This window comes from Rhodotorula graminis, assembly GCF_001329695.1.
Source record: "Rhodotorula graminis WP1 unplaced genomic scaffold RHOBAscaffold_8, whole genome shotgun sequence".
Taxonomy (NCBI): domain Eukaryota; kingdom Fungi; phylum Basidiomycota; class Microbotryomycetes; order Sporidiobolales; family Sporidiobolaceae; genus Rhodotorula; species Rhodotorula graminis.
Genome location: NW_017264935.1, coordinates 390,893 through 399,950, shown reverse-complemented (window position 1 = coordinate 399,950; position 9,058 = coordinate 390,893). Strand labels below are relative to the sequence as shown.

General features: G+C 67.3%; 4 protein-coding genes across 4 annotated transcripts; 3 read left to right on the top strand and 1 right to left on the bottom strand.

Moving 5' to 3' along the window:
• Window positions 1–129: 129 nt before the first annotated feature.
• RHOBADRAFT_54114 (uncharacterized protein) lies at window positions 130–583 on the bottom strand (the record flags this gene model as incomplete). The annotated part of the gene is made up of 2 exons (XM_018417158.1): window positions 130–377; window positions 547–583. Coding segments are annotated over 2 exons (285 nt in total), but the record flags the coding sequence as incomplete, so codon positions are not given.
• A 286-nt stretch (window positions 584–869) lies between these two features.
• Window positions 870–3,594, top strand: RHOBADRAFT_15966 (uncharacterized protein; the record flags this gene model as incomplete). The annotated part of the gene is made up of 12 exons (XM_018412288.1): window positions 870–1,838; window positions 1,918–1,979; window positions 2,048–2,113; window positions 2,185–2,228; window positions 2,299–2,422; window positions 2,502–2,519; window positions 2,590–2,685; window positions 2,863–2,880; window positions 2,954–3,011; window positions 3,099–3,164; window positions 3,240–3,329; window positions 3,511–3,594. 12 exons carry the CDS (start codon window positions 870–872, stop codon window positions 3,592–3,594), a joined length of 1,695 nt encoding a protein of 564 aa, XP_018270319.1.
• Window positions 3,595–4,044: 450 nt separating this feature from the next.
• RHOBADRAFT_54112 (uncharacterized protein) lies at window positions 4,045–6,919 on the top strand (the record flags this gene model as incomplete). The annotated part of the gene is made up of 7 exons (XM_018417157.1): window positions 4,045–4,156; window positions 4,233–4,569; window positions 4,647–4,747; window positions 4,811–5,028; window positions 5,102–5,524; window positions 5,599–5,664; window positions 5,743–6,919. 7 exons carry the CDS (start codon window positions 4,048–4,050, stop codon window positions 6,784–6,786), a joined length of 2,298 nt encoding a protein of 765 aa, XP_018270318.1. The 3' UTR covers window positions 6,787–6,919.
• An 85-nt stretch (window positions 6,920–7,004) lies between these two features.
• On the top strand, window positions 7,005–9,008 carry RHOBADRAFT_54111 (uncharacterized protein; the record flags this gene model as incomplete). Its single annotated transcript, XM_018417156.1, has 8 exons — window positions 7,005–7,240; window positions 7,323–7,407; window positions 7,478–7,538; window positions 7,600–7,717; window positions 7,787–7,889; window positions 7,963–8,160; window positions 8,232–8,646; window positions 8,736–9,008. The coding sequence occupies 8 exons, from the start codon at window positions 7,005–7,007 to the stop codon at window positions 8,972–8,974; spliced, it is 1,455 nt and encodes a 484-aa protein (XP_018270317.1). The 3' UTR covers window positions 8,975–9,008.
• Between the last annotated feature and the right edge of the window lie 50 nt (window positions 9,009–9,058).

The window sequence follows — 9,058 nt, the reverse complement described above, 5'->3', positions numbered from 1 at the left end:
TGCAGTCCTGCTCGGGAGGGGATCGGCCTTCCCAGCCATCAGGGTGCGAAGTGCAATCCGGCAAACCGAGTGCCGGGCATGGGATTGACCCCACTCAACCGTAAGAGTTTTGGGGGGGGGGGGGCGCACCCTCGAGACCTCGGCCTGGTCGACGCCCTCGTCGAGGAGCCAGCGGACAAGGTCGAGTCGGCCTTTGAGGGCGGCGAGGTGCAGGCTCGTCTGTCGGGTCTGCGGGTCCGTGTTGCGGTACCGGACGTGGCCGTCGGTCGGGACGCGGTCGGCGAGGCGGACGAGGAACTCGAGCGAGGGCGACGAGGGCCCGCAGTGGGCGAGCGCGCGGCGGAAGCGGGTCGCGGGGTCGACGAGCGCCAGTGTGGCTGCGCGAGCGTGTGTGTGCACGAGAGAGAGAGAGCTGCCCCCGCCGAGAGCGAGTCTCTGCGAGCGCACACTTTGGCTCGCTCGCTCGCTCTCGAGGGGCCGCTTGTGCTAGGAGGGCGTGCCTCTCAAGTGTAGCTCAGACCGACTGCGAGCTCTGCACAGGCGCACGGGGACGAGGTGCGCTCGCGATCGACGGTCGTCTCATCGCTCGAGTGTTTGACCAAGTCCCCGCTCCCCCTCTCTCTCTCTCTCTCTCTCTCTTGACACTACTGCTTCTCTGCACAGCTGCACGAGCCAACGCGTCAAGGTTCACTCCAGAGCCAGCCTGCGCCATCGTCTAGCAGGTGCGCGCTCGGCTCGCTGCCTCTCCCCTCCTGCCCCTTGCCGCCCGATCGTTCGCTCACAGCTCTCCCCTCGCCCCCTCACAGCTCTCCAAGGGCTCGCGCGCACCTCTACCCGACTCGGCTACATCCTCACCGCGCACCGCCGCCATGCAGTACGCGCGCGAGAGCCCCTACCCCGAGGCCGGCTTCGTCCAGCCCAGCCAGCCTCCGCCCGCCTCGCACCCGCCGGCCATGCAGCACGCCCCCAACTACGGCTACGGTGGCGGCAGCGGCTTTGCGGCCCCTCAAGGTCAGCCCCCCTCGAACCAGTACGGCGGCGGCGGCTATGCTCCACCGCCCCAGGGCCAGTACGGCGGCGGCGGCCAGGCGCAGCAGTACTACCAAGAGGCGCAGCAGCCCGCCGGGCAGCAAAAGTACAACGCGCCGCCGCCGCCTCAGCAGCAGCAGGTCGGCCTCGAGGGCAAGTTCGACGACGCCGCCAAGCCCAAGTGGAACGACCTCATCTTCGCCCTCCTGTTCCTCGCCCAACTCGGCGCCTTCATCGCCATCGCCGTCATCTCTCTGCGGGCCCTCCCGGCCTCGGAGGACGGCGGCGGGCTCGGCAACTCGGACGGGTCGTCGGTCACCTTGAACGCGTCGATGGCGTGGCTGCTGTCCATCATCTGCGGCGCCGGCCTCGCCTTCTCGATCCTCCTCCTCGTCCTCGTCCGCGCCTTCACCAAGGTCATCCTCGAGATCTCGTTGTTCCTCGCCGTCGCCATGAGCGTCGCGTACGCCGTCTACCTGTGGATCGAGCGGTACTGGTCGGGCGCCATCATCTTTACCGTGTTCGCCGTCCTGTCGCTCCTCGCCTACCCGGGCATGCGGCGTCGCATTCCGCTGTCGAAGCAGCTCCTCATCTTTGTCCTGGCCATCGCCAAGGCCCACCCGTCGGTCTACGTCATCGCGCTCACCGGAACGGTCCTCGTCACCCTGTACTCGGTCTTCTGGAGCATCAGCGTCGTCGGCATCTATCAGAAGTGGTCGCCCGACGCCGAGGGGTCCGGCACGAGCGGCGGGCAGAGCAGCTCGGGCGCCCTGATCGGCCTGATGGTTTTCGCCGTCTTCAACTACTACGTGCGTCTCCTCTCCCTCTCTCGCGGTCCCACCCACTCTGCGAGGCGACGGCGAGGTGCTCACGACGTTCGCCTTGCAGTACACGACCCAGTTCCTCACCAACCTGTTCCTCACGACCGAGGCGGGCATCTTTGGCGCTCAGTGCGTCCCTCTTTCGCCCTCTTTCGCCCTCGGGCTCGCGACGATGACTGATGGACGTACATGCACAGCTACTACGGCGGCGCCGAGGCCAAGGGCGTCTCGTGGGGCGCTTTCAAGCGCGCGTCGACCTACTCGTCCGTCCCCTTCCCTTCTCTCCTCCTCGCCCGTCGGTCGAGTCTGCCACTGACTTTCCCTCGCCTCACAGGTTCGGCTCGATCGCGTTCGGCTCCCTCATCGTTGCGCTCCTCGGTGCGTCCCGTTCTCTCCCGCCTTCTCGAGTCGCCGCCTCGGGTAGCTGACTCGCCGCGTGCCCTCGCAGACCTCCTGCGCGCCTTCTTCCAGCTCCTGCGCTCGTACGAGTCGAGCGAGGGCAACATGATCGGCGCCGCCATCGCGTGCTGCGCGCAGTGCTGCGTCGGCATCATCTCGAACCTGGTCGAGTAGTACGTCCTCTCGTCCTCCTCGGCGGCCTTTCTCCTCGTCTCGCCCACGCAGCCACTGACCTCTCTTCCTTGCACGCAGCTTCAACCGCTACGCCTAGTGCGCCCGTCTGTCTTCATCTGCGCCCTCGAGCGCAAGAAGCTGACCCTCACCTTCTTCCCGCCCTCAGCATCCAGATCGCCCTGTACGGCAAGCCCTACATCGCCGCTGCCAAGGACACGTGGCGCCTTTTCCGGGACCGCGGCATCACGGTCCTGATCAACGAGTGCGTCGTGCTCTCTCCCTCAGTCCTCCGAGTCGCTCTCGCGCCCGCCTCCCTGCCCTCTCCCACCCTCCCTCTTGCCCCCTCCCTTCTTCCCTCTTCCCTCCTTCCTTCCCTCTCTCCCTCCCTCTTCGAAACTCTCGAGTCGAGAGCGCACACTGACCGTCTCTCGACCTGCAGCTGCCTCGTCAACAACATGTACGCCTCGCCTCCTTCCCAACTCTACTTGAGCTCGTCTCGACGCCCGTACTGACTCCCTTGACGCCTGCAGCTGGACGTTCGGCAGCTACGCTGTCGGCGGCCTGTGCTCGATCATCGCCTTTGCCTACGTGAGCCCGCCGTCTCGCCTCGTCTCGTTCTCCTTCCCCGCCTTGCCTGTCGCCGAGAATTGACTCGCTCTCTCTTCGCCCTCGCAGCTCCAGACGGTCCAGCCGTCCTACATCGAGGGCAACTCGGGCCTCAAGGCGGTCGTCATGGGCTACGTGCGTCCGCCTCCTCCTCCCTCTCGACCCGTCTCGCCGAGAGTGATCCTGACCCTCTCTCGGCCTCTCGTCCAGTCCTTCATCACCGGCTTCTTCATCTGCCACTCGCTCGGGTATGGCGCCATCTCGTCGGGCGTCAGCACCATCTTTGTCGGCCTCGCAGAGGTGCGCTGCCCTTTCCTTCTCTTTCTCAAACCCCTCCTCCCTCCTCCCCGACCTCAATTCCCTCCTGTGGCGACCTCCTCTCCCCTCTCTCGTTCCTCGACACCCAACGAGACCGTCGCCGTTGAGGGCGAGCACACGAGTGATCCGAACCGTCCTGACGTTGTCCTCTCGTCGCCTGCAGGACCCCGAGGTGCTCGCCATTCGCGACCCGGTCCTGTTCGAGCTCATCCGCCAGGCCTACCCTCAGGTCGTCACGTCGGTCTAGACTCAGCTCGGGGGCGTCGGTCGTTGCGCGAGGCCGGCGCGAGGAGGAGGACAGGGAGGACCGACGAGAGATGGCCGCACGGACGGCGGTCGAGATACCCATCTAGACTGCAGGAGCTCGTCGTACTCGAGCTCGTAATTTCGTGTGTATTGCATTGCTGGCAGGACGTACTTGGTGCGTGAACGGCGAGCGGTTTCGAAAGCTGAGACCGTTCGTCCTCGACCCGCTCGACTTTGCTCGGAGCAAGGGGAGTCGCTCGTTGTACGCGAGGGGTGCACTGGAGCTTGCGCTGAGCGTGCAGAGACGAGCAGCTCGTTGCTTTCATGCGCATCCGCCGAGACTTTCCGCTTCTCCCCACACCGAGCGAGGTGACGCCTCGCCGACGAACTGCGGCAGCCCTTCGTCCTCCTCCCCTCCACCCACTCGCTCAGCTCCACCACCCGAGCTCCAGCGATGCACAGCAAGGACAGCGTGCAGCTGTCGCTCAAGCGCGCCGCACCGGACCAGCGCCTCTCGGTCGGCCTCTTCGTCCGCTGGTTCGCCTTGATCTGGCTGCAAGTCTGTGTGTCCCCTCCCTCTCCCTCGCCTCGCGCAGCCTCGCACTCGGAGGCTGACCACAGTACTCGCACGCGACGCAGTCTTCATCCTCCCGGCCCGCCTCTTCATCGAGTTCATCGCGTTCCGCTGGTTCTCGCCCGTCGTCCACCACGTCGGCCGGCCGCTGTTCGCCCACTTCCTCATCAAGCTCACCCAGTTCAACGTCACGCGCGGCGTGCCCGCCCAGATCCGCATCCTCGTCAACAGCACGCGCTCGTACGCCCTCGCGCACGCGACCCCGACGTTCCTCAAGGCGGGCAAGGGCTGGGCGCGCAAGGTCCAGGTCAACGGGACGGCCGGGTGGTGGATCGGCGACCCTCAGCACGACCAGGCCAAGGCCGACGTCGTCGTCTACTTCATCCACGGCGGCGCGTTCCTGTACGTCCCTGCCGGCACGAACTCTCGCCCACCCTTCCCCCCGGCTAACCTCTCTCTCTCTCTCTCTGCCCGCACAGGTTCGACTCGGGCGCCAACTCGCACGAGTTCTTCCTCTCGGTCATCCAGGACATCAAGGACAAGCACGGCCTTGACGCCTCGGTCTTTGCGCTCGACTACAGTGCGTCCTCGAGCCTCCTTCTCGACCCCAGAGCTGGACTGACTCTGTCCCTCACGCTCGCAGAGCTCCCGCCCGAGTACTGCTACCCGTCGCAGCTCGTCGAGGCGCTCGCAGGCTACCACTACCTCGTCAACAACGTCGGCATCTCGGAGAGCAAGGTCATCGTCGCGGGCGACTCGGCCGGCGGCAACCTCGCCGAGGCGCTCCTCCTGCATCTCGCTCGCCCGGCCGACGAGGTCAAGCTCCCCGAAGAGCTCGGTGCGACGCCCAAGCAGCCAGGGGTGAGTCTCCTTGCCCGTCCTCCCTGTTTGTCCACCGAGCGGCCGACTGACTCTGTGCGTCCCTTGTGAACAGGGCGTCCTCCTCGTGTCGCCGTACCACAACCTGTACTCGGCGTCGCACTCGCTCAAGACGAACGGCACGTTCGACCTCCTCGACTCGACTCTCGCCGCTCGCGCCGCCTTCAGCTACATCGGCGCCGCCGACCGCCTGCCGGCGTCGTACCAGTTCCAGATGCCGAGCCTGTCCCCCCTCTACCTCGTCATGTCGCCTCAACGCGACCTCCCACATCCGGCCAAGCACCTCGCCGGCGTGTTCGGCTTCTCGGACATCGAGGGAATCGAGCTGTTCCGCTCGCCGTACGTCAACCCGGCCGTTCAGCGCGACGCGAGTTGGTGGAAGGAGGCGATGCCGGGTGGAGGGAGGACCATGGTGACGTGGGGCGGCGTCGAGATCCTCGCCGACGACTGCGAGGAGCTGTACAACCAGCTCGAGCAGGTGCGTCCTCCTCTCTCTCTCTCGGTCTCATCCTGCCTTCGATCGACTCAGGATTGACTCGCGTTCACCCGCAGGCCGGCGTCGAACCCGCCAAGCTGTACAAGGAGCTCGGCATCCACGACTGGGTCCTCCACGACTGGGTGCGTCCCCTAGAGCGCTCGTCTCGCGCGCACGAGCCTCACTGACTCGCGCGCCCTCGCCATCACTTCCTGCAACAGTTCCTTCCGCTCTCGTGGCGCACCAAGACCAAGGGCGCCGAGGGCAGCTTCTACTACGGCCGTGACCGCGTCGTCGACCTGCTCAACCTCGTCGCCTCGTCGGCCAAATCGGCCGAGTCGGCGAGCCAGCGCAAGGCGCTCGAGTCGGCGCACGTCGCGTCGGCGCACGAGGCCAAGACGACTGCTCCCGCCGGCCAGGACGACGGCGACAACGAGTCGACGTCAGTGTCGTCGTCGAAGCAGCAGCAGCAGCAGCAGCAAGCGTTCCTCGACCGCGCGACTACGCCCAAGGCGCCCTCGGCCCCTGGCGACTCGTCCTTCGCGGACGTCGCGGCCGACAGCGAGCACATGGCGCCTGATGCGCCCGTCGTCGCCGAGGGCGAGCAGGCGACGATCGTCTCGGTCGAGGAGCAGAAGGAGCGGGCCGAGCGCGAGCAGGAGGCGCACGACCAGGCGCCGACGACGCGCGGCCCGTCGTTCGCCCACGTCGCCGCCGACGACTCGCACGTTGCGCCTGACGCGCCTGTCGTCGCCGAGGGCGAGGGCGCGACCATCGAGCGCTCGAGGGCGGGCGAGCCGGCGCACAACGGCGAGCCGCAGCCGTCCACCTCGATCGAGACGCAGCCGGCGCAGACCGACTCGGAGGCCGCGTCGTCGCCTACGGTGTCGCACGTCGAGCTCGACTCGCCGCAGAACGAGCACGAGCACGGGCACGAGCGCGAGCCGTCGCACCTGTCGGCCGAGGCGCCCGCGTTCGAGCCCGCGCACCCGGCGCGCGAGCCCGAGCAGCCGGCGGCGAGCGCGTCGTCCAAGTCGGCCAAGAAGAAGCAGAAGCAGAGGGCCAAGGCCAAGGCCAAGGCGGCCGCGTCGTCGTCGTTGTCGTCGAGCGGGCCCGCACCCGTCCCTGCGCCGAGTGCGGCGGCGTCGACGGCGCCCAACGGCTCTGGGTCGTACGCCGCCATTGCGTCTCACGACGACCACGTCGCTGCGGATGCGCCTGTCGTTGCCGAGGGCGAGGGCGACACGATCCATCGGCGCGAGTGAGGAGGAGGAGGAGGAGGAGGTGCGAGTGCTTGAGGAGGGTCCGACCGCCGGTGTCGAGGGAGGAGGGGTGTGTCGCTTTCGCCGTGTGTATAGTCGCAACTAGTCGCTCGCTTGCAAACCGTCGTTCGTCCGCATGTGCTGTTGCGCTCGAGGGAGAGCTGGCGAGGGGCGAGTCGGCTTCGACGGACTTGGCGGCAGTCTAGTCTCGCTCGCTCGTCATGCTCTCGCGCCTTGTGGTCCGCGCCAGTCGAGCAGCTGCTGCTCGACCACCACGCACGGCCACCCGCGCCATCCCACCCGCCGCTGCTCGCCCTCGACGTCGCCTCTTGTCGACCACCCCACACCGGCTCGCGCCTGCAACGACAGCGCCACGAGCAGGGCCACGCTTGGTCGAGGCCAGCAACCCGGTCAAGGGCATCACGGTCCAGCTGCCAGGCGGGTCCACAACGAGCTTGTGAGTCGCCCTCGTCCCCCTCGTCCGCATCCCGGCTGGCGGCCCAGCGAGCTCACCTCTCCCCCTCCTCGTGCGCCGACAGCTCGTACGTCTGGCTGCGGGACCACTGCCGAGAAGAGCGCTCGTACCACCCGGCCACCCGTCAGCGCCTCGTCGACACGCCAAAGGTGCGCCCTCGCCCTCTCCTCCTCGCGCCCGCCCCCGTGCACCGCCTCACCCGCTCTCTCGTCCCTCCAGATCCCTGCCGACTACCGACCAGACGCTGTGCGCTCAGATGAACGAGGCATCTACGTCACCTGTGCGCTCCCTGTCTCCCTTTCTGTTCCCGTCACCCGCCCTGACCCTCGCTCCCTCGACAGGGCCAAACTCGTCGTTCGAGTCGACTTACGAGTCGTTCTTCCCGTGGTCCTTCCTCGCCGAGCACGCCTACAACCCGCCAGTCGTTCGCCAGGCCGACTTGCCGTCGGCCAACTCGAGGTGCGCTTGCTGCCCTTTCCCCCCTCGCTCCGGCCTTCTCCGCGAGTCCTGACGTTCTGCGGCCTACAGCAAGGTCTTCTGGACCCGCGAGATCGCTCACGACATGCCGACGGTAACCTACGACGAGGTCATGTCGACCGAGAAGGGCGTCTACGAGTGGCTCAAGCGCATTGTGCGTCTCTCCCCTCTGTTGACTTTCCTCTCCTCGGCGCCTTCTGACTCTCCCTCTCTCGCGCCTCTCGCAGAACACGTTCGGCTTCTCGCTGTGCTCAGGCATCCCGGGTACGCCCGAGGCGACCGAGGCCCTCATCCGCCGCATCGCCTTCATCCGCGACACGCACTACGGCGGCTTCTGGGACTTTACCGCCAACCTCGAGCACGGCGACCTCGCCTACTCTGAGGTGCGCCTCGAGGCCCACACCGACACGACCTACTTCACCGACGTGCGTCCTCATTCCTCTCGCCTCTGCCCCACCCGCCGAAACCTGACTCGTCCTCTTTTCCGCCCGTTCAGCCGTGCGGCCTGCAGCTCTTTCACCTCCTGTCGCCCTCATCGTCGCACAAGGGCGGGCACAACCTCCTCGTCGACGGGTTCCGCGCCGCGTCGCTCCTCGAAGCGACCAATCCGGCGGCGCACGCCCTCCTGTCGACCGTCCCCGTCCCGTCGCACGCCTCGGGCTCGGGCTCGGCGTCGCTGCCTTCGGGCGTGCACCTGCGTCCGCTCGTGCGGGTCCCGGTGCTCAACTACGACGAGCACGGCGAGCTCGTCATGGTGCGCTGGAACGGCGACGACCGGGGCGTTGTCGGCGGCGAGGCGTTCGAGGGCGCGAAGATGGACGAGTGGTACGAGGCGCTGAGGGCGTGGGAGGGCATACTGCGCAGCGACGAGGCGCAGCTGTGGAGCCAGATGGAGGTCGGAACCGCCGTCAGTGCGTCCCCTCGCCTTTTCCTCCTTCGCTTTCCCTCTCTGCGCGTTCCCGCTTTCTCGGCCTGACAACTCTCTCGCCTCGCCCCACAGTCTTCGACAACCTGCGCGTCCTCCACGGCCGCTCGGCCTTTACGGGCGAGCGCCGCCTGTGCGGCGCGTACGTCAACGGCGACGACTACCGCAGCCGGCTCCGAGGGCTCGAGCGCCAGTTTGGCGGTCACGGCGGCGGCGACGCGAGGCGAGCTGCGCTCGACGGCGTGCTGCGTGAGCGGTTCGGCATCCTGCGCAGGGGCGAGGGCAAGGGCACTGTATGGGAGGACTATTTGTAGCGAGAGAGAGCGTGCAACGAGGTCGCTCTCCTTCTTCTCGCTCTCGTTACCCTTGTCCAGCTCTCGTCTCACCGGTCGAGCGCG